A 23,967-nucleotide genomic window follows, 5' to 3' on the forward strand; every position below is an offset into this window, starting at 1 on the left:
TACCTAACCCACATCCCTGTGGCTTAGATTTCTGCTAGCGGTTTCTATAGTGGATCCATTACATATCCACAGAGATGAACACAAGGAAGTTGCTGCCCCTTTATTGGTGACCTGGGCAAGTTTAAGGAGAACAACATTAAAGCACACAAACTGTATCCATGCCACCAGCTCAACCAGGAGGAGTCAGGGTCACAGCGGGGTTCTTCCATGGTGTAAATCAACTCAATTTCATCACACCCCATTACTTTCCAAGTTAACGAACCAATAAGAAAAGATTTTCCCTTAAACTGACAAGTACAATGTACATGTACATGATTTTGGAATAATTTAATACTTTAACCTCAAGATACAACTATATTCTAAGACCATTATTTTAAAGGAACGGATCCTTACAAGACCAAAATAACCCACATAGCACGAGGTTGGTTTAGCCTTTCTTCTTCTTTCAACAAATGTGCACCACAATGTTTCAGTAGCAAGGCCGATGCCATGGATATGAGAGCTGTGATTTGCAGGGACCAACCACATCTAGAACCGGGGAGGCCAATCAGACGGTGGGTTGGGTGCCATTCTACGTAAATCAGCAGGTGACATCACAACACGCTGGGTGCAGCCTCGCAACTGTCCATTAGGTTTCCTTTTTCTTGATGATCAGAGGTCCCACGTTGTCTCCAGTCTCTTCGTTGTGCTTTATGTGAGCCCCATCGCAGAAGGGGAACTAGGAAGAGAGAGAGAGAGAGACCATGAAATGTCTGATCCCCACATCGATCTGTGCTTGGCAGATGGGTAGTGACACCTGATTCCCACACATCAGAGCCTGTATTTCTCTTGGCTAGCACACGTACTTCACTGAGCAGGAGGAAGAAACAGTCAGGAGGAAAATACCCACTGCTATTCAAACTTCCCTCTGGCCGGGCGTGGTGGCGCATGCCTTTAATCCCAGCACTCGGGAGGCAGAGGCAGGCGGATTTCTGAGTTCGAGGCCAGCCTGGTCTACAGAGTGAGTTCCAGGACAGCCAGAGCTACACAGAGAAACCCTGTCTCAAAAAAACCAAAAAAAAAAAAAAAAAAACAACTTCCCTTTGATGTCTGGTGATGCAGGCTAAGGCTTTGGTGTGACCCCTAACTGGCTATAGTTCTAGTGATCTCTGCCTATTGATAATGGTAACAACAGTAACAATAATAGTAACAAATAGAAGTATGCTGAGGATTGAATCCCAGGTTATGTGCATCCTGGGCAGGCACTCTACCTACAATTATGCCCATGGCTCTAGTTGCAAGAGTTCAAGTTTATCATATTAAAATCAATTTGTAGTCAGGTACACCTGAGAGGCAGAGGCAGGAGACTCAAGCATTAAATGCCCCAGTGTTTGGGATAGCCTCCATTCCAGTTGTTCAGAACTCACATGAAGGTCAAGCTGCACATCTGTTACATATGAGGATATAAAGTGAATAAGTAAAAAAAAAAAAAAAAACCCAGAAAGAAAAGAAGAAAAACGAAAAAAGTTAAAGGCCAGCCTAGGCTGAATGAAAAAATCCTGTTTCAAAAAAGAAAAAGAAAAATCACCTTGCTTGCCCCCACACCTGGTATTCCCCTTTAACGTGGTTCACAGAGACATTTCCCTTTGGAAATATGATTTCTAATGTTCATTCACTTTTACAAATCCCACATCATAGGCACAAGACATTGGTGGGAAAGAGGGACAAGCTAATTTATGCCAGTGTTTTCCAGAGCAACTTCTGCAGGACACAGGCTTGCTTTTGCTGTGCTAGTAAAACGAATCAGGGAGCCCCTGAGTCGGGGCAGGCTTTCTTTAAAAATAGTTTTAGGCTGGGCAGTGGTGGTGCACACCTTTAATCCTAGCACTTGGGAGGCAGAGGCAGGCGGATTTCTGAGTTTGAGGCCAGCCTGGTCTACAGAGTGAGTTCCAGGACAGCCAGTTACACAGAGAAACCCTGTCTAGAAAAAGAAAAAGAAAAAAAGGAAAAAAGAAAATAGTTTTAGGGCTGGAGAGATGGCTCAGCGGTTAAAAGCATTGACTGCTCTTCCAGAGGTCCAATTCCCAGGAGTTCAGTTCCCAGCAACCACATGGTGGTTCATAACCATCTGCAATGGGCATCTGATGCCCTCTTCTGATGTGTCTGAAGACAGCTACAGTGTACTAACATACATAAAATAAATAACTAGTGCTTTAAAAAAAGTTTTATTTTATGTGCATGCCTACTTTGTCTCCGTGCATGTCAGTGCACCATGTATGTGCAGTGTCGATGAAGGCCAGAAGAGGGCGTCAGATCCTAGAACTGGAGCTACACACAGTAAGCAGCCCACATGACACTGGAAATGGCGTGGCATTCCTGGTCTTAAGTGTGAAGCTGAGGAGTATGCCTGGGGCAGGCTGTTGGACCACTCACACAGTTTAATGGGCATTTAGAGCACTGTCTTGTGCCTATTCTTGATTCCTCCTCAGATGCTGAGATCTCAACTCCAACCACATTTACCTTATGGGACAAGCCAATGCAAGGCTGTTTCCTCCCTCCCATCTCTGCGACCCATTTCCCTGCCTCCTCTCACTGACAGAAGCTCAGACTTGTGGCATTTGTTTTTCGGTAACACAGGCTTTCACCGACTTGGATGCAGAGTTTTAATTATTCTGTTGAAATGGCAGCAAAAGGTCAGCTGCTAATTACTTAACCCAAGGGTGTCTCTCCATCACCACCCACTCACCTGGCTAGAACGGCTCGGCACCAAAGCCCAGTCCCTCCCCTTCCCTCTCTCTCTCCTTCTCCCCCAGGCCTGTCCTCTCTCCTGACTCTGCGCTGTCCAAGTGCAGAACATTCTTTGAGATTACATCTCTGATTCTTATCAGGTCCGTCCGCCTTGACTCACCAGTTCTGCTGTCTTCTGGTGCCATTGTGTCCCTACGCCAGGGCCACTGCTGCTGCACATCTCCTCCACTCAACTGTCACCTCAATCCCACTTACAACGCAACTCCCCAGCAACGCTGCAGAAACATCAGCTTTCCAACCAGAGTTGCTTGTTTCTGTTGAAGGCGTGGCTCCCTTTAGACCACACGCTTAGATCCTGTGGTTTCCGCCCTAGTCTCCCCGATTCGTCACTGTCAGGGCTGGGGAGATGTCAGCCTTAAGTAAGTGTGTGCTGCTCTCCCTGACCACCTGAGTTTGGTTCTCGGTATCCACATCAGGCAGCTCGCAACTGCGTGGGACTCTAGCTCCCGGGGCACCAATACTCATACATACATAAAATTAAAATGAATAAAAATAAGTCTTTAAAGAAGTCACTGTTTTCCACTGGTCCTGTTCATTTCTCTCCACTTCCACAGCCAGCATTCTAATGCGTCATAACGTCTGAAAGACCTGCAGCCCAAATAAGTAAGACAAAGCTCTCATCCTGATTCTCCTCACGGACTCATCCCTGGCGGGCCTGCGTCCTCACCCACCTGCTTCCTCACGACTGCTTGCTTGCACACTTGGAGAAAGCGTTCCTAGGACTTGCAGACGCTTGTGCATGTGTCTCCCATTTTCCCAGACGCAGTCTACCTCTCGGAAACTTTAGCCCATGGCATAAGCACTCCCATATACCAAAGCCATATACCAGAACTGCACACTGGGCTCCAGGGACACTGATGCTTGCACATTAGCATGCGAGCACTCACGCAACGAGCACTTATGGAATTTACACTTACTGTCCCTAGCTACAGAGCCTGTGACTGCGGGAGACTCAGCATCTTTACTTCCTATGCTTTAGCGAGCAGCAAGAATGGTGCCTACCGTAGGCTTTTAAAGCTTTTACCGTTTACAGCAAGTCAAGTCTACAGAACACTGAGAGATTATGTCCTAGTGCCTTCAGGAACCTAGGGTTCACATTCCACATCTTCCTCAGGCCGCTGTGGGACAGTGACATCTGCTAAGCTGTTTGACTGGACCACACAGCACGAAGCTACTAGACATGCTTCCTGAAATAGACTGCCTAGGAACTAGGATGGGAATGAAGGGAGGGAGGAGTCGAGCAGGAGAGGATGCTAGAATCCACACGATGATAAAGCTGAAAGGGGAACTCCTAGGGCTTAGGAAGGGGACCAGGAAGAGGTTACGGAGGACAGTGAGGGGCAGCAAACAACAGAGTATGACGACACAGACTCATGGCATGCACAGAAGCCCATTTCTCAGCATGCTAACTAAAACCTAAACTGTGGACCTTCCCTCCTTGCCCACAGGGCTGCAGAGAGGGCTCAGCCGGGGAGTGTGTGTGCACTGCTCCTGTAGAAGAGCTGAGTTGGAATCCAACTCCCAGCACATGTTAGGCATCTTCTAAAACTCAAGCTCCAGGGAATGTGATGCCTCTGGCCTCTGCAGGCACTTGTGCTCAGGTGAACCACACACACACACACACACACACACGCACACACACACGCACGCACACACACACGCACACACTTCTGGTCTCCATGGGCACCTGCACTCACATGAATACCCATACAGACACACAGACATACACACACAATTATTAATATGTTTAAAATTAAAAAATAATTAAATACTGTTCTAAATACATCTCCTACTAGGTATGCGAGAGCCTTTTCCATGTTTATGACCCATGATCCATGACAGCATTCCGCGTCTCCATCATACTGTGATTTCAGAAAATGGGACTTAATGAAAATCTTTCTTTCTCTCTTTAGACCAAAAGCCCAGACTCATGGCTTCTGGTAAGCCACTGCTTGTATTCCCAGCTCCCATGCCCTGGCCCCTTAAGCTTTGGAAATCTGTTCTCCATAAGTGTGAACAGCAGCCAGGCGATGGTGGCACACACCTTTAATCCCAGCACTTGGGAGGCAGAGGCAGGCGGATTTCTGAGTTCGAGGCCAGCCTGGTCTACAGAGTGAGTTCCAGGACAGCCAGGGCTACACAGAGAAACCCTGTCTCGAAAAAAAAAAAGTGTGAACAGCAGCACACTCCGTGTCAGCACTGGGTCTCTCAGGACACCTGACATTCTGAGATCACCCAGAGCATCACCCTGTTAACATGGTTAGAAAGAGGGTCCCGGTGTCCCCATCTAGAGCCTGCAGGTGTCACAGGTGACTCTTCAATTCTGCCAGGTATTTAGTTACAGGAACTGCAGTTACAAGAATACCAAGATACTTAGCGGTAGAAGTGTGAGTCAGGTGAGGTGCTGCACACCTACAATCCACACTCGGGAGCCGAAGCAGGAAGGTTGGCACCAGTGCAAGGCCAGCCTGGCTAAAGAGTGACCCTCTGTAGGCTCCCAGGCTGCAGGGCAAGATCCTGTCTCTCACCCACACTCTGCTTAGTCTGTTTCTCACTGTGCCCAGGCGGCAGCCTTTCCTCCTGAGATCCCCTCGGGAAAGAAATCCCAAGACTCAGTCAAAGAATAAGAAGATGGTTACTCAGCTTAATTCGGTGAGGGTATGATGCGATTTCACTTCATGGCTGCTGTACATTTTAGAAAACATAATCCACACGAGTATGAAGAGCTGTGTGTGCTGGTAGAGCTGGCAATCCCAGCAGAGGCAGCAAGATGGCAAGTCTAAGGCCAGCCTGAGCTATCTGGCAAGGCCTTGTCTCAAACAAATAGAAAGCGGGATGTGAGACCCGGGGAGGAACAGACTCCACAAGAAGGGAGAGGGTTTTTCCACCAGCCATTCCTAGTGTCACACTGGCACGGCAGCGCTTACCTTTTTAGACCTCCAGCATCGGCAGTACACGGCCTTATCCCCCAGATCCTCCATGTCGAAGGCATGCACCACCTTCGGGTTGTCTTTCTGGATCTGAAGATTCACCATAGCTTTGGTGCGATTCTCTTTAGCGTAGAACTTCTTGTAAGCCAGGTAACCGAGAGCGGCTGTGCCAGCAGCAAAGGTAACGGCCGCGATCCACTCAACTGCAAGAGGCAAGGGAGACAGGACAGCTCGTGAAACCTGACAAGCCTGCAATGCTTACATCACTAGTCTTACTTATGTGTAGCTTGTGTGTGCTCACAACGCACATGCAGAGGGCAGAAGGCAGCTTCAGGGAGTTGGTTCTCTCCTGCCTCACATGGGTCCTGGAAATCTAACTCAGGTTTTCAACCTTGGGGCAAGCACCTTTGCCTGTTAAGCCATCTTGATTAAGATTTTCAGTGTTAATAAACCCAACACAGTGGGTTTCCACAACTCTTACCAATTTTTTTTTTAAACTACTGAGTAGACACCTAAGTTAATATAAAAAAGGGAAAACCCAAAGATTATTTTCCCTTCCCTAAGACAGAAAAGGGACAGCAAAGCTTGGTAATCTTTGATGAATCTCATGTGTTCATCAATGTTTTCAGCAGCATGTGCACCTGCAAGGGCCGATTGCTTAAAGAAGGAAACAAAATGTGAAAAATAAGACTGAGGTTATAAAGAAAACAGAAAGATCAAGAAGTGATGCCATAAAACAAAACAAAAGAAGTGATACCATGAGCAAAGTGTGTTTATTTAAAGAGCAAAATCCTTCAGTGGCTTTGAAATGCACAAAGAGGACCAGATCTAGACAAGACAAAGAAGATCTGTAACCTCCCCATCCCCGAGCATCCCCGATGTGCCTGGCAGGGCTGGTCTTAGGTCTGAAGTCCATGATGAATTTGCAAATTGCCTTTTCTCTACAATTTAAAGTTGGCAACAATAGCCGCACATGAAATATTCAATAAATTCCATATTTCTATCTCTTTCTAGGTTTCCTAAGACTTCTTTTTAAGCAGAACATTACTATTCAATTGTCTGATGAGAATAAGAAATGGTTGGACTAACAGGCCATACATTTACTCCTTCTGCATCCAAAGACTCCTGAGAAAGCCAGGTGCTTAGCGACCACCCTGGTTCCAGGCAGAAGCCAAGGTCTGTTATCTGGCTGGCCTCAGCCTTGGAGACTTGTCTGGATAAACACACTGGCCTGCTTTCTAGCACTTCCTCAGTCACCTCTTCAGTGTCTGAAATAAGTTCCCAGACTATCAAATAAAACCCCTGGGGAGATAGGTACAAAACCACGTTTTATGGCCAAACCTAATTCCCAAGGCTTTAGAGGACCCCAGGATGCGTCCATAGGTTCACGAGTCAAACTCCTCACAGGTGGGATGGATCTAATGGTGCCTACACAAACCCAAACTGGAGCGAGCTCAGTCCTAATAGCTCCGAGCCCATGCTAACCCCTTTCATCTTATGGCTCCTAGCCAGTGCACACTCTAAGGACCACAGACTCTATTTGCAACCACAGGAGTATCTTTCTCCCCAAAGAAATTTAGATTGTTTCCCATCCTAGGTCATTTCCATTTCTTCGAGCTATGACACCTAGACTGAACACTAACTAGTGTTTTGTTGTTCTCCGTGCCATGTGACCGGGAGTCACCTGACAGCTTCAAACCTTTCACCTCAACAGGAATATCTCTCTTTTTATAGTCCTGGGAACTGACCCAAGGACTCGAGTATGTTAGACAAACGCTTTGCCTGTATACAGTATCCCCAGCCCATTGGAATAGTTTGTACCTATGCATTTTGTGTAAATTAATCTTGAAGTCAATGTTCACGATCAGCTGTAATTTACTGTGATCTGACTTCTAGCCTTCCTTTTAGAAGTAATGCAGGAAGCAGCTAGGTCCAATGGGAAGTCACTGGCAATTTAGAATGGACCCTCAATTTCACAGCGTCTGCTGACAGCGTAATGCAAGCTCAAAGAGTAGCAACAACTCCTCTTCTAAATTAAGATAATACGGTTCCTTGAATTTTTTTTTTTTGCAGGAACTTATTTTTGCAGGTAAATTATTAATTACCCCACCCCTGGTGCCCATTTTCTGGAATGGAGCCCAGCCTCCGCCTCCTGAAAAAAGCTCTATTTATTTTAATGATCCCTACAAACTTCAAATGTCCTGAGATTCATAGAACAAGTGGCTGGCATTAATTTGCTTTAAGGTATTAAATCCATTTTCTCTTCTCATATTACCATATTTAATATACAGGATGACATCATAAAACAAATCCCAAATCAACTTTTACCTTCTCCAGATTTTTTTGACCAGGGAAGAAACAACAGAGGAAATGACACAGAAAAGCAGTCATACCACGGGAGACACAGCAGACACACACCCTGGATACACACACAGGCTCTGTAACCAAACATCTGGCCAGGGCACCGGCCACCCTGACAGCGTCCCAGCACTGCCAGTGTGCTAAAGAAACAGAACTGGATCAGTTCCAAGTGTCTGCTTTAGCCTAACAGAGCTACAGAAGGTTTTGGGGTGTGTGTGTGTGTGTGTGTGTGTGTGTGTGTTCTATTCTTCCCTCTTCCCAAACTCTAATTTTCTAATCTTATCAGGGACAAATTGCTAGTTTCCAGAAGGAAAAAAAAAATGTTTCTATTTTATCACTCCATTGCTACAGCCTCAATTGGCTTTTTTTCAGACAAAAAGTGGCAAACACCCCTGGCTACTCCAGGACAAACATAAAAAAGGGAAAAAGAGATTAATAAAAAAAGATTCAAAAGCCAGTCCGTAGGAGAGAGAACCAGAGAGCAAACGCCTAGGCTGGGAGCATTCAGTGTGGCAGAGGTCTGTTTCATGGGATTCGAAACACCCTGTTAGCCTGGAGTCCCGCAGCTACCATCAGAAGCTCCCTGTCCGGTCCAGCCTCTTCAGGTCTGAACTCTCAAGGAACAGGGTTAGTCTTAAATTCAACTGTCAGAGGCAAGAGAGGGTCCTGCCTGCGAGGCTCAGTTATTAGCTCCTCTGTTGGTACCTTCCGGACTGGGTCAGAACAGGGACTCCCTTTCCTGCCTGCTCCAGAGCTCTCTTCTTTCCTTCGCTATACACAGCTCTCAAGGGCGGGCTTTTCATGTAGATCCATCAAACGTGTTTTCTTCTACATAACACCATTAAAGGAAGCTTAGAGCCTGGTGCTTCCTCATGCCGCCTCACCCGCCTCTGCTTTCTCTTGGGCATGCTCCTGAGCCCACAGCTCTCTTGATAACTGATCCCTCGGGTCTGCTTTATTGTGAGGGTTACTTTGCTTTGACTTAGAAACCTCACCCACCCTTCACTAGTTAGTTTCTGCCCAAGGGGCCTTCACCTACCCATTACCACCAACTGCCACAGAACCGGAATGTGCCTGGGTCAGGAGAGGGGGAGGGGCACTATCTGTTGAGGGAGCGACATGAAGGGACGGGTGACTAGTTCACCTTCATTTTCACCTGTCTTTTTATGGCCCTGATGCTCCTACACCAAACAGCTCCTTCTAGACTTATGGAACATTTACTTTCTCAGACTCAGAAAACAAACAGCACCAGCAAGGGGTACCTCAGGTACCCCGGGCTCCCCCAGGGATGCACTGGGTTACTCTTCCCCATCCAGAAACCATCCTCCACAGACAACAGCTTATTCCGGCTGCAGCCCCAAATCCCCCGCCTCATTACCTGCTTACTAGTTTCTTGCCGGGACCTGTATATTTTTTTCTCAGAAAAAAAAAAAAAAAATCCACTAAAGAACTTTCCAAGACTCAAAAAAACTTACTGAATGAATATACTGTGATACAATGAACTGGAAAAGTATAAAAGGCGTCTGAAGAAAACAAGGATATAAAAAAAAGTATGAACAGGCTGGCCAGCATTGGTGATAGGTCTGCGATGATCAGGGTTTGGGACAGACAAGAAAGCACACACTAACACATCTTCCTTACAACCTGTGGACAAGGCCAGGTAAGAAAATGCTACAAGAGAAGGCAGGGCAAGGTAGCCATTGAGACACTCGGGCTTAGGGCTGGAGAGACGGCTCAGCAGATACCAGGTGCCTGCTGCCAAGTTTGCCTACCTGAGTTTGATCCCTGACCCACACCGTGCGTGCGTGGGAGGAGAGAGTAACGCCCATAAGTTGTCCTCTGACCTCCACCTAGGTGGTGTGACCCACATCCCCTAAACTCATACAAAATGAGTAATTCATTAAACAGGAATTTCTATCTAAGAGGCTGGTGGGGTAGCTCAGTGAGTGAAGACCCTTGCTGGGAAAGCCAGATGCCCTGAATTCTTCATGACTGAAGAGTAGACTCCACAAGGCTGTTGTGGACCTCTGCTCGGCAGCAGGCACGCCTCCCCTCTCTCCACATCACAGGCACATGCATGCGTGAACATACGCACACTCAAAAACCTTGGGGGCAGGCAGGCAGCAAATACGAATATAGCACTTGATGTGCAACGCTAGCCCTGGGGTCTGGATTCCCAGAACCCGCAGAACCGGGTAGGCATGGTGGCTGCCTGTAACCCGGCACTTAGGAAGGAGAGTCAGCGATCCCCAGAGCAAGCTGGTTACCTAGACTCAATGGAATCAATGTGCTCAGGGTGAGGGAAGACCCTGCCTCAATAAATAAAGAGGAGAGTTGTAAAGGAAGGCGTGTGCATCACACACACACACAGGAATGTGGACGTAAACAAGCACACACAAAAGAACTGGTTGCACTTGGGAGGCAGAGGCAGGCGGATTTCTGAGTTCGAGGCCAGACTGGTCTACAGAGTGAGTTCCAAGACAGCCAGGGCTATACAGAGAAATCTTGTCTCAAAACAAAACAAAACAAAACAAAAACTGGTTTTGAGGGTTGAAAAAGTATCTGTTGGTAAAGTGCTTGCCCCGGAAACATGAGGAACCAGTAGCTAAGCCAGCACCCATAGAAAAATGCTGAGCGCAGTAATATGCACTGGTGTGTGTGATGACAAAAGGATCTTCTGGGCTTGGGTAGGCCAAGTAGTCTAACCTCAAAGGTGAGCCCTACTCTGGTCACTCAGAAAAAAGGTGAATGGTATCTGAAGAATGGAATATGAGGTTGACTGCTGTCCTCTGTTGGCGTGTGTGTGTGTGTGTGTGTGTGTGTGCGTGCACATTTTATTTGCTTTAGCTGGCTTCTTGGTTTTAGAGGTGAAGGTGAATTATGATTAACTTCTGGCTGCACAGACTGGAGCTTGTTTTAAAACAAGCAGTCAGGTGTGGCAGCTCACATTTTTAACCCAGCACTGGGAGGCAGATCTCTGTGAGTTTGAGGCCGGCATACTCTACATAGAAAGTTCTGGGGTTGTCTCAAAGAAATAAACGAACAAAACCAATTTGAAAACAAAAACCCAAGCCTTGTCAAGAGCTCCAGGGAAGAACACCATAATGCTGTCCAGGGGAGGAGGCTTTAGTAAGCCTTATGGAAATGGGAGGGTAAGAGATGACAGCTGACTCTGGGAGGCGCAGAGGTGTTAAGAGTTCAGAAAGGCCATCTATTGGGCAAGAATCATGAGACTATATACGTGCACAAGTGAAGGCCACTTCCCAGAAACCACCATGAGCTCACTGGTACGTGCCCAAACCAGCCCGTGCTGACCATGGGGAGGGTCTCTTCTGCATTGCCTCTAACTCCAGTCCCTGGTCTGACACTTATTAACCACCTTCCTTCTGCACCCCAGGCTCTCCTCCCCAACCCCCCACCCAATATAAAGAATTCTGGAAACACAGGCATTCATTCTCCCTTTAGAGAATATATTTTTTCCTTGAGACAGTCATGTTACATAAGCCAAGCTGGCCTCTTGATTCCCCAGCCTCAACCTCCAGAGGGCTGGGATAGCAGGTGTTTGCAACCACACCTGGCTGTAAGTCAATACTTTAGCTTTCAACTAAATACCAATAGGAATGCAATGGCGGGGAGGGGGGGGGGGTCTTGGGTGTGTTTCAATTGGCACATTGCTTGCTTTGCTGGCACAAAGCACTGAGTTTAATCCTCAGGTAAAATGGGTGTGATATTGCACGCCTATAATTCCAGCATCCAAGAGGCAGGGGCAGGAGGATCGGGAATTCATCTGCTATGCAGCAAGTGAAAAGTGACCCGGGCTGCATGAAGCTCTATGTAAGAAAGCTAAATAAACAAACCACAACAGTTTTACAGGACACAAGAGGCAAACATTACAATGCACATAGCAGGGGCTGGGGAGAGGGCTCCGTACTTAAGAGCATGGGTTGCTTCCACATCCAGGTCTAACAGCAGTTCCAGGATTACTGACTGACACCCCCTTCTAGTCTTGGTGGGCACTTCATGCACAGGGCACACCAACATACAAGCAGGCAGAACATCCACACACACAAAGGTAAGTAAATCTGTAAAAGCAAAGTGGGGGCTGGGGGGGAGGGTGTATTTGCAAGGCATTCTATATTCCAACTCTGAGTTGGAAGAGGTTGGTTGAAAAGACTTGTAAAACCTTTGGGACTCTCCCTATGAAATTCATAATGATCTCTATGTTTTTCATATTAAAAAAAAAGTTGCTGGGCAGTGGTTATGCATGCCTATAATCCCAGCACTTGGGAGGCAGAGGCAGGTGGATTTCTGAGTTCGAGGCCAGCCTGGTCTACAGAGTGAGTTCTAGGACAGCCAGGATGGCACAGAGAAACCCTGTCTCGAAAACCAAAAAAAAAAAAAAAAGTTATCCAGCACAACAAAGGTGAGTACTTCAAGTTGACACCAACTGGGGGGCTTCACCAAGAAGTTTCATATTCCTTAGATAATAAAAGACTAATGAAAAGTCACTTTTAGGGCTGGCAAGATGGCTCAGTGGTTAAGAGCGCCGACTGCTCTTCCAAAGGTCCTGAGTTCAAATCCCAGCAACTACATGGTGGTTCACAACCATCCAGAACGAAATCTGATGCCCTCTTCTGGAGTATCTGAGGACAGCTACAGTGTACTTACATATAATAAATAAATAAATCTTAAAAAAAAAAAAAAGAAAAGTCACTTTTGAGCTTCCCTGTGTCCACATATTAAGGCAAATTAAACCCTTACCTTTTGGCTGCAGGAAAGACTAGCCTGCAAAGTGTGACTAGTTCTTGGGGTTCACCTTTTTTGTCTTTAATAGCTCATTATCTAAATCAGGACCTAGTGTCTGCTTACGAAATATGAGCCCAGATTTCAAACAAAAAACACATTTTGCAATCTTTTTGCCCAACCTCACCCACGTACAAGTGTTCCTACAAAATTAAAACAACTGCACCACAAATCATGTGAGCATTTGATTTTATGCAACCGTCTTATTACTAAGAACACTGTTTTTCCAGGTGTGATGGCAGGCCTATATAGGTTCAGCACTGCAGAGGTTGATACAAGAGGATTTCAAGGCTAGCTTGGGCTATAGAGATCATGTTTCAAAACGACAAGCAAAACAAGATTTTAAAAACCACAAAGAAAATTTAAGTTCACCAAAGTGGATGCATTTAAAGGAGTCCTCAAATGGCTATCCTTTAAAATAAAGTTTGCAGAGAATCATCTCTTTTTGTCTGTAGTATTTTAAAACTATCTGCATGGGCTTTAACGTGATGGCTCAGTGGGAAAAGGTGCCTGCTGTCAAGATGGATGACCTGAGTTTGATCCCCGGGACTCGCAGGGTGGAAGAGAATCCGCTCCTACAAGTTATCCAGGGGAGAGGATCCGCTCCTACAAGTTATCTATTCACTTCCACACAAGCCATGGCACTAGGTACAGGCACAGTCACACAAATAAATGTTAAGAAAATAAAATAAAGAAGTTGTTCTCCCTATCTGCCCAGTCAGTTTCGTCGATATTAAGTAGAACTTTCCAGTTTATAGAACCAACCTAACTACTACAAAACTAAGGTCCCACTTCCCCAGTCAGTCACTCTGTGGGCAATCAGGCTAGAGAGGCACGGTTCACCCCCCAAACCCCCATCTCCCCTGACACCCTGACGTTGGGGACTGGTCACGTTAGGGATGGTTACAGAACCGAGCAGTATAGACGATCCCTATTTGCTGAATGAATCAGTGGGGCTCACTGTAATTTAATTTTTTTTTACTTTTACTCAACTAAAGGTTAGAAGTAACCAAACCCTGGGGTGTGGCGTTTTTATATCGGGGCAGTCAGTCACGCATATCGCACAGGTTGTGGTAATTTTAACAGTTGATCACCTGGGACTTTAGACTAGCCAAGTTTCACAAATTCAATTCTAGTCAGATTTCTACAAACTTCTGTTTTCAACGCTAGGGAAAAAAGGCCAATTTCAGTGGTTTCTCAGACCACTGTCACCAGCGGCCGGATGCAAAGTACGAAAGAAACTTGGAGATTGAAGACCTCGGATTGGGTTTCTTTACCTAGAATTACAAAGCCAGCAAAAGCAAAACACCTACGACGTGACCAGTCCCCGGTGTCAGGGTCTCAGGAAGCGCAGGAGTGTTTTGGGGTGGACTGCGCCCCGCTATCTTGGTTGCTCACAGCGTGGCTGGCCCGGGAAGTGGTCCAGGGCCGGGATGCCGGCCCGCACCAGCATCCAGCGAGCGCCCGGCAGGCCTGCGCCTGCCCTTGTGCTGGTCAAGGTGAAAGTCCGGAAAAGGGTGGCGGGGACCGGCCGTGGGCGGCTGCTCACCTCGCACTGCGGAGTTGGAGCTGAGGCCCATGGCGCGGGCAGCAGGAAGGCCGTGGCAGGACCGCGCGAGCGAGCGCTGGGGACCGCAGAGACTTGGGTAAGACGCGACCTCCCGGCCCACTCACTGCCACTGCGCAGGCGCCGCGGCAAGCTGGGAGCGCGTGTGCCGGCGCGCCGGTAGAGTCGCGCATGCGCAGCTGGTCCAACCCGGCAGACCGGTGAGGATTTGACAACCGCGGGATAGCCTTGGGCGCCAAGGCGGTGACTGCGTCTGCGCCGCCCGGGCGAGCCTATCCAGGCAGGGTTTTACGGTCCGTCCAGTTGAGAGCGTTTCAGGTAACTCAGGACAAGTACCTGCAGGACTGTCGGCCGATGGCCTGCCGATCCTTTGACTTTTGGTAATAAGTAACACAAGGTGTGGCTAGCTCAGCTGTGGGTCCTGCAAATCTGGCCAGCTCCACTGTGGGTCCCGCAAAGACAGATTTTGCCTTAGGATGCCAGTGCAGGCACACGGGCATCGATGGAGCTGTGTCTAGAGCTTCCTCTAGCCACATTGGGCCTCCATCCCTTCAGCCTCTGACCCTGCCACTCATGCACCCCAAAAGTCCCAGAAAGACAAAAACAAAAACAACTTGCTTCGGCTAGCGAAGCAGCTCAGCGGCTCTCTGCTTTCACAACGGTACGGTGTTTGCCCAACATGCACAACACTCTGCCTTCAATTCCCAGCATTGCCATGAATAAATAAACATAAGTAGATTGTCCACTTAGAAAAACGATTTAGAAGGCTGCAGTGGCTTAGATGCCTAGGACCAGCCTCTGCATGGAGAGGGGATCAGAGAGAAGGGGTGCCTGGGAGCGGCGAAAACAAACGACTTGGGTCCAAGCCTTGGTTCTGCTAAGATGGCTTTCCAAATTGCCCGCCCTCTTTCCCTCCTTCTCTCTCTCTCTCTTTCTCTCTCTGTGTTCTGCTCTGATGTAGACAGATTTTCTTGCTATTTTACAAATTCTGATTGAGATAGCTTTCTCTGCTAGTAAAACTTCTAGAAGCTATCAGAAAAACTGCTACAAAAAATTATTGGATCTTCGAACCAAGTCAGAAATTTAAGAAAATATTCTTGAAGAGCTGTTTTCGCTCTCCAGAGATCTCCAGACAGCTCTGCTCTCCTTAAAGGAAATTCTAAAGAACTGTTATTGCTGTCTGCTAGCTTATCTCATGCAGACCAAAAGTCCTGTTTTTTTCTTTTTCTTAAATTTACACCTCAATTCAGTTATTTATTCCAGGTTCTCTTTGATCCTATGAATCAGCATCCCCTGACCCACCCCTTTGATTCTTAGGAAACAGCAAGCACATGTTTTCTTTTTAACAATGCAAAAGAATTCCGAGATCTTCCTGCTGTGTTACACACTGTTGCTAAGCTAGCTGGGTGGGATCCTGTCCCGAAAAGACCATTTCTACCTGGGCTTGGATTTGCTGTGCCCCAGGCTGAACTTGAACTCAGGAATCTGCCTGCCTTTGTATCTTTCTGAGAAGCTGGCTCATTAGTGCAGCTGTCTTTGCTCCTTTAGATTCCTGAAGCCCCTCATAATTCATATTGCATCCTGAAGGTCCTGGGTTTACCATTTTGCTGAAACATTAGCCACACCTTTGCCTCCTGTAATACTCATGCTGTCTCAGATTATCATGGAGTCATTAACATTAAGAGAGAGGACATTCCCTGAAGGGATGTGAAAACATGTACATTATTTATTACACAAACAAGCCTTATGCCCACAGAAGACACTGGACACTTTCCACGAAGGGCTCAGCAACATCTGGAGGTTCATACCAGGGCCCTGTACCAGGAGCAGGAACTGTGTTGCTCTGTTCCCACCAGAGTTTGGCACTTAAGAGATTCAGCCTTGGGGCTGAAGAGATGGCTCAGCAGTTAGGAGCACACTGCCTGCTCTTCCAGAGGTCATGAGTTTAATTCCCAGCAAACCACATAGTGCTCACAGCTATCTGTAAAGGGATCCGATGCCCTCTTCTGGTGTCTGAAGACAGTGGCAGTGTACTGAGTACTCACAGACAATAAATAAATAAATCTTTTTTTAAAAAAGCATTATTAGCCGGGCGTGGTGGCGCACGCCTTTAATCCCAGCACTCGGGAGGCAGAGGCAGGCGGATTTCTGAGTTCGAGGCCAGCCTGGTCTACAAAGTGAGTTCCAGGACAGCCCGGGCTATACAGAGAAACCCTGTCTCGAAAAACCAAAAAAAAAAAAAAAAAAAAAAAAAAAGCATTATTAAAAATTTTTAAAAAGGAGATTAAAAGCCATATATCTTTTGCATAGGACCTAAGTTTGATTCCCTGCGTCCTCATCGGTGTGCCCATAATGCCCGTTACTCCAGTTCCAAGAAACCCCACTCGTTTGGCTTCCCTGAGCACAATTAATAATCTTAGAAAAAAAAAGAATTAAGATGACTGTCAATGTCTAACACATAAACTTGTCATGACTACTTTGAGGTAGTGGTCGGGCAGGGTGCCAACTGGAAGGTGTGGGAAGAGACATCTTCAGTCAGGATGCTTCTGTCTCTTTGATCTGAAAGGGCAGGACGTTGTGGGAGGTCTGCCCCTAACCAGTCACCTCTCTGGGTTGCTCTGCTGCGGGTCTCCTAGGCCTAATGAGTTTTTCACATAGGGACTCCGGACGCCAGTTCGCACCCTGAAGTGCTCGCTGGTAATGATGCAAGCAGTGGGCATTTGAGACAAGAGTCCCACCCTGCGGCCTCTGAGCATACTCAGTGCAGGTCGGCAGCGGTCTGGGACTCTAGACCCGCTCAGTTTGGCGCTGGTCTACCTTCTGGACGTGTTCCGTGGAAGGGGTGAGCAGGTCTGGTCGGGTAGCTTCTGCGCATGATCAGTGTGGAGCTGGCCCCGATCCAGTAGGGTAGCCTCTGGGCATGCTCAGCACCGCTGGGCGGGATCCTGGCGAGTAGCTGCTGCGCATGCTCAGAGTGGTGCTCGCCCGGCCGGAGCGCGCAGGGGGCGGGCAGAGGCGGGGCCGCGGCGCCCTTATCCCGGGCGCGGGCGGCCGGGGTTCAGAGTGCGGGCCGCGGAGCGGGCAGCGCGGTCTCGGCATGGGTCCGCACGCTGGGCCTGCGCGGGCGATGCCGCCCGGTCCTCCCTGACGCCTGACGCCGAGTGTCGCCGCCCCGATGGCCGCCGAGTCCCCAGCGCTGCGCCTGCGGCCGCCGGGAAGCACCGGAGACAGCCCGCCGGTGCCGCGCCTGCTCGGAGGCTGCGTGCCGCTGTCGCATCAGGTGGCTGGCCACATGTACGGCAAGGACAAAGTGGGTAAGTGCGGCCTCGGGTCCCCTTCCCCAGTCCTCTCTGTGTTCTGTCCCGGCAGTCCCCGGCCTCCGCCGTGCCCTGCTCTGGCAGTCCCTGGCCTCCGCTGTCCCCAGCCTCGGTGGTGTTGTGGGTTTAGCCGTCGCCACCCCTACAGTCACTGGTCCCCACTCTCCCCAACCCGGCATTCTCAGGCCTCCGGGTCACTGTCTCAGCTGTCCCCAGCTCTTCTGTCTCCACCCTGGCGGTCTCTGGCCTCCCATCCCGGTCACAGCTGTCTACGACTCTTCTGGTCCCTACATGGCAGTCCCCGGACCCAGGTGTCCCGCAGCCTAGAGTCACCGGCTCCCGCTGTCCCGAGTGTCCCCTGTCCCCGGGGATAGGAAGCCGGGAGCCCCCAGGAGCAGCCACAGGCTCCTAGTGGCGCGGAGAGGCGTGCCCCTTCGCCCCAGGGAAGGCGAGTGATGATTGGAGAAGGCGTTGTTAGTAAAAATAAGGAACTTGGTTTTCTTTTCTGGACCGGGAAGTAAATTCTCTCTGGAGCTCAAGCTCTGTTTATTACCAGGAATAGTAATTGTTAGAGGGACCCAGACGCTTGATGCTAACCCGTCGCAGGAGGGGAATCAAAAGCAAACTGCTATATGTTTTTAAACTTGCCTTGGCTCATCCAGGATCGCTCCCTGTCCCTTGAGGAGGATTCTTCAGTGTCTTTGATTGCGCTGGGAGGCGTGGTTCGGCGGTGCAGATCCTTGCCTCCTGGGTAGGCTACACACTGGCTGTTCCTGAGAACAGTACACATATAAAATATGCATTCTTTCCTTATTCATCTTTATAGACTGTTCCCTGGCATTTGTCATGTGCTTTGTGAATTCAAGATTTGTAGAAACAGCGCAGGGTCCACTCCAGGGCAGAGACTGTAATTCAGAACGATACTCACAGCGTTTGGGCACGGTGGTCATATGAAGTGTAGGGTGAACTTGGGACTCTTGTGGATATCTGACCCGGAACAACCGTTAGAGACCTTATGTGGGTATGTGTTTTGCTGATAAAGCGATTCAGGTTTATTGGTAAGGCAATACATTTCTTTCTTTTCTTTCTTCAGTGGTATAGAGGATTGAGTCTAAGACTTTAGGTAAGAGCATTACCACTGACCTACATTCCCAAGGACTTCCTCTTTTTAAGACAGGGCTCCCCAAGTACCATTTGGAACTCACTATAGCCTAGGCAGGCCTTGGACTTTGGATCCTCCTGAGTAGCTGAGGGTATAGGCATGAACCTGCATTTTAAGACAAGCCTGGTTAAGCGTCACACTGACACACTGTCCCAGAACCAAACCAACACCCACCTTTTACTGTGTTTGTGGGAAGCACACAGACTGGAGCTCAGCTGCGATCAGGAAATGTTGAAAGACTACATCAGAGTTAGGAAACTGCACACTTGAAGTTCTTGGCTAAGATATTTCCTCCTGTGCATCATATCTGGAGTCTGCTTGACCTGTAACAATGGGATTCCTAAAGGCCTAAGAAAGCGATTAATTCCCTGGAGGTCCTGGAGACTATGTAAAGAACAGACCCAAATCAAGATCATCTGTGATTGGCACCTGGGACTAGCTTACAATGCTAGCGCCCTGTTTAGAGCCAACTTGTGAATAATTCCAGAGTGCCCTGATTGTGACTTTAAACCATGTCCCAAACAAACAGCCTGGAAAGAGCTAATTTCTCACCCGAGCTGCTTAGTTGAAAGAAGGATTGAGATTTCAGAGAAAGTAGTCCCTAGTTTAACTCTTAAGGTTTTTTTTGGTTTGTTTGTTTTCAATTTCACTAGATTCTTTAGACTGAGAGAACAGGTTCTTGTGGTGCCCGCAGCCTGATGTTTGTTCCCCTGGATTCTCAGATGTTTACACTGGAGACAGCACCAGTCATCTTCCCTGCTCGTAAATAGATAGCAAGGTAGTCAGCAGTTCAAAGTTCAGCCATTTTTATTATTGTCTTCCACGGTCACAGATGGGTCACATTGCTTTGAGCAGTGGTTCTCAGCCTTCCCAATGCTGCGACCCTTCATACAGTTCCGCCTGTTGTTGTACCCCCTCCCAACCATAAAACTGCTTTCATCAGTACTTCATGACTGTCTGTAATTTTGCTACCCTTATGACTCGTTATGTAAATGTCCACGTTTTCCTAGGTGACTCCTGGGAAAGGGTCTTTCTGCCCCTAAAGCGGTCACAACCATAAGTTGAGAGCCACTGTTTAGATCCTACACAGCACTGCCAAGGGGCCACCACCGCCTTCGTCCTCACTAAGCTGGGGAACACGTTGTAGAGGTTGTATTTATAATCATGTTTAACTGCAGCTACACACTGTAACGGGGGTTTTCATTTTAGGATTGATCTTGTCTCATGGACAGAAAAAGAAAATCGTGCCACCCCTCACTGGTTGCCCTAGGGTTAATAGCTGCCACCTGCATTCTGAGTGCCCCTGGACCATTGTTTTGGGGCGCTTAACTATACACACTGACAGCATTCTGAACCTTTACTCGGACACTCCAGTGGCACACACTGTTTGTTTGTTTGTTTTTTGACCTGGGCTGCATTTTGTTAAACCATGTTCATTTGTGTATAGATGTTCCTTGGCGGGCGATGTGACAGTTACCCTCATCAAACACACTGCTGCCTGGTGGCCTGGTGCCTCTCTGGGAGCTTCTCCTTTGCCCTGCCGTTCAGTGTTTGGAACAGTTGTCTTCGACCGAGTGCTCAAATCAGAATTTGCTTACCGGTTCCTCTCTGGTGAGAGAGATGTGCTTGTGTCTGCTGTAGCAGAAGATGTCTTAGGTCATTCCTGGACACCGTAGCTCCTCTTGCACACCACCCCACCAAAACGCAAAAGACTGCAATCAGTTGAAATCCCTGGTGTTCTCAAATGTTTTGTGTTCAATCTTTTTCTGTTCTTGTATTTTATCCCATACCACTGGCTTCACTGAGAAGCCCTTAACATTTTAAACAAGTGGCTCAAAGGAGGAATTTGTGCCTTGGCCAAATTCAGTATGCAGAGATGTGGTGGTCTGTGAGGAAGGTTTGAGCTGACCCCAGTGGTAGGAAGCCTCACGCTCTTTCTCGTCACTGGTCTGCTCGTTCTATAGTGGAGAGCAGGGAAGAGATACAGGGACAGCAGATGGGAGCACGGAGCCAGGCTACCCCGTCTGTTCTCAGCTGCTTGCACATGACTTTTTTCCCCTGAACTTTCTGTAAGTAGGTTGCATGTGTTCTGCCATTTATATAATGACACTTCTGTGTGGATTTCCTAAGAAAATCCGTACTCACTCCTGTAGCCAGAGTGTATTTATGTCTTGTGGGGATTTAAGTGCTGCAGCTGTGTAGTGATAATCTCAGCCTCATTTAGTCTTATTTGAATAATGTGGGTTCCCCCCCACCTTGTTCTTCAGGACAGCCCTCCATCCTTACCAGCAGCCTTCAGTTACTCACGTCTTCTCTGCTTGTAGCGAAGCCTCAGCCTTTCTCTCCGGGGGTGGGGGTGTCGATGGCGTAGAATACACATTACACACTTTATGAAATGCTTCCCAGGCTGAGCTCGTGAAGGTTCGTAGAATGAGATTCAGGGTGTACCTTTCTGACTAGAGCGTGGTACTCACGTGGAGACCCACAGTAGCTGTCTGACCTTTATTAGTGGTTCATTTGGGGCACCTGGTTCAAGGGTCGTCTGACTTTCCACTGTGCAGTTAGGGTTGTCCAGAATGAGTAAGCGAGCTGTGGGAGACACCTGAAGGTCCTGTGAGTATGTGGGCCATCGTTGGACCTCACCACTAGATTTCGACTTACATTGATGATTCTCGTCTGCAGCAGATGGTTGGGAAATTATGATTCTCTCGTTAATTCTCTTTGTCAACTGCCACTAGCAATCAGGTTTCTAATAAATCTCTCCTCTTTACCTCTGCACGTGTGCATCCTTATTTATAAACCATTTGGGACTCGTGTCTGACCTGACCATAGAAATGGTTCTTCTCTGTCAGTGGGACTTCCGTTCTGTTCCAAGACACTGTAGAATAATGGCACCCCCCCAAAAAAAAAAAAAAAAAAAAAAAAAGCTGGAGAATTGGCCTTTTGTGCAAGGAACCCTGGCTCCCTTTAGCAGCAAACGCTGTTTTTGTTTAACCTTTTACTTCAGTTCCTTGATTGAACTCAGGGCCGCAGTCACTTCCCTGACTCAAGAAATAACCCCGGGAATCTAAGACCAGGGTGTTAGGGCTGTTGGTATTGGGGTGTCATTGCTGGCGGGCCCTTTGTAGGTGCAGCTGATGATGTGTAGATATTTTAGAAGTCACAACTGCACAGCTACAGTTTCATCCCATCCTGAGACCTTCGTTCTGAACTTTGCCTTTTTCCTCTTCCCCAGCGAGAATGCTGGCTCCCAGTGTTCTCGCTCTATTTATTCTGTGATGTATCATTTTTAGAATTTCTATACTAAAATATCAATAGAAAACAAGCCTACACTAAAGAACTCAGGGTCAAGTCTTCTTTTATTTTTATGATTCATTTAGTGTATTTACAGATATGTACGCGTGCCTGTGTGAGTTTAGACCCGCCACATTTGGGTGGTGCCTATGGAAGCCAGAGGACATTAGTCCCCTGAAATTGGAGTGACAGGTGATTGCTGGGAACTGAACCTGAGTACTGTGCGAAGCAGTTAAATGCTTTAACCTTTACATCATCTCTCCAGACCTTAGGTTAGGCTTCCTATACCGAGAGAGATTATGAGATTAGAAACAATTCAGAAGTTTTTTTGGATTACTTTTTTGCTATCCCTCTTCACCCCCCCCCCCTTTCATAGCAGCGTTTATTTAAATCTAGTTGGTTTTATTTGTTTCTGCTTAAACTTACTTTCTCTTTGCCATTTTGTTCCTAAGGTCAAGACTGTAGAAAGGGCCGGGTGCAGTGATACGCACGCGTCTTTAAGTCCCAGAGGCAGAAGCAGGCAGATCTCTGAGTTGGAGGCCAGCCTGGTCTACATAGCAAGTTCCAGGCTCAACCACTCTACCCCATTTCTCAGCAGTCTCTGTAGGGGACACATTCCAGTTTTTTTCTTATGCATCCTTTCTGAGCTTCCTTAATAGCCTATCTTTTTTCTCCTCTGCCTGGCACAAAGGGTGGTAACACTGTAGATACCATTTCATAGGTGGCTTTAAACTCACACCATCACTTTAAAAAATAAATAAATAAATGAAGAGCAGCCAGGTGGTGGTGCACGCCTTAAATCCCAGCACTTCGGAGGCAGAGGCAGGCGGATTTCTGAGTTCAAGGCCAGCCTAGTCTACAGAGTGAGAGCCAGGACAGCCATGGCTATACAGAGAAACCCTGTCTCGAAAAACAAAAACGAAAACAAACCAAAAAAATAAAAACAAAAAAAAAGAGCATCTTGTCTGTCAGCACACACAGCTTTTGTTCCTAGCCCTCTGTGCCCAGGGTGTGTGTGGAGCACAAGTGTCTTGGGTCTGCCCAGTCTCACTGCTCAGTGCTGGGTTGTTGGCATCAGGATAATTGAATTGAGGCTTGTCTTGATGTTTTCTGACCCTTTGTGACCCTTTGTAGATTTCCAGTCACTCATGTTCTGTAAGAGACCCTAGGAAGTCTTGCTCGGCAGAGCTTCTGCATGCCATGCTTGCCCTTCTTCTCCTTCCCTAGTGTCTGTCTGCCAGTGAGTGCCAGCGGTCGGTCATAGGGGAGCAGTCAGACAGGAGCCACTAGGCTTCCTGAACTGTTTAGTGCTACTCTAAATTGTTCTCGAGTTTAGACACATCTTTGGGGGGGTCGGGGGAGAGACTTTCAAGTATATAAAACCTAGCCAGAATGGTAGTGAACCAGCTATATCTAGTCGCTAAGCTGGTCTGTGTGTGTGTGTGTGTGTGTAGATGGTGGTTTGCAGAACTGTTTCAGAGAAAGTTCTGTCGTGACCTTTTGTTCTAATAATTGTGCATCTCCTAAAAATACGATACGACCCCTTTTCCTGTTTACTTAGGATAAAACGATGAAATTCAGAATTTGGTGTCCTGTTGGTTACCATCTTTGCAATGAGGCCTGACGTCAAATATGGTTTAAATGTGGGGCTGATGCAGCAGCCGCGTTGCGAGACCTTCGAGTTACTGTTCCTTCTTCGAGCACCAAGTAACCCATTCAGTTATCACGGGTGTCAGTATTCTGTCA

The 23,967-nt window shown here is 47.7% G+C and overlaps 2 protein-coding genes across 3 annotated transcripts in view; one reads left to right on the forward strand and one right to left on the reverse strand.

Moving 5' to 3' along the window:
• Positions 1–85: 85 nt before the first annotated feature.
• Positions 86–14,760, reverse strand: Cisd1 (CDGSH iron sulfur domain 1). The gene is made up of 3 exons (XM_021174374.3): positions 14,431–14,760; positions 5,715–5,920; positions 86–718 (listed from the first exon to the last, which is right to left on the reverse strand). The coding sequence occupies exons 1-3, from the start codon at positions 14,459–14,461 to the stop codon at positions 629–631; spliced, it is 327 nt and encodes a 108-aa protein (XP_021030033.1). The 5' UTR covers positions 14,462–14,760; the 3' UTR covers positions 86–628.
• A 2,655-nt stretch (positions 14,761–17,415) lies between these two features.
• Ipmk (inositol polyphosphate multikinase) overlaps positions 17,416–23,967 on the forward strand; it is a 37,839-nt gene continuing 31,287 nt past the window's right edge. The window contains exon 1 of one of the 2 annotated variants that reach the window (XM_021174952.3): positions 17,416–17,762. In XM_021174952.3, coding sequence (XP_021030611.1) covers positions 17,624–17,762 — 139 coding nt within the window. In that variant the 5' untranslated portion in view covers positions 17,416–17,623. The remainder of the gene's footprint in view (positions 17,763–23,967) is intronic. The other variant, XM_021174953.3, reaches the window with a different exon arrangement.

This window comes from Mus caroli, unplaced genomic scaffold (assembly GCF_978045245.1).
Source record: "Mus caroli unplaced genomic scaffold, Mus_caroli_1 scaffold_9, whole genome shotgun sequence".
NCBI lineage: Eukaryota > Metazoa > Chordata > Mammalia > Rodentia > Muridae > Mus > Mus caroli.

What these genes read in the sequence shown, in the direction of transcription:
- Cisd1 (XM_021174374.3), bottom strand. Translation starts at nt 14,461, where the DNA reads ATGGGCCTCAGCTCCAACTCCGCAGTGCGAG. An exon ending in CTCCAACTCCGCAGTGCGAG is followed by an intron (nt 5,921 to 14,430) that starts GTGAGCAGCCGC and finishes TGCCTCTTGCAG; the next exon opens with TTGAGTGGATCGCGGCCGTT. An exon ending in GATGCTGGAGGTCTAAAAAG is followed by an intron (nt 719 to 5,714) that starts GTAAGCGCTGCC and finishes CTCTCTTCCTAG; the next exon opens with TTCCCCTTCTGCGATGGGGC.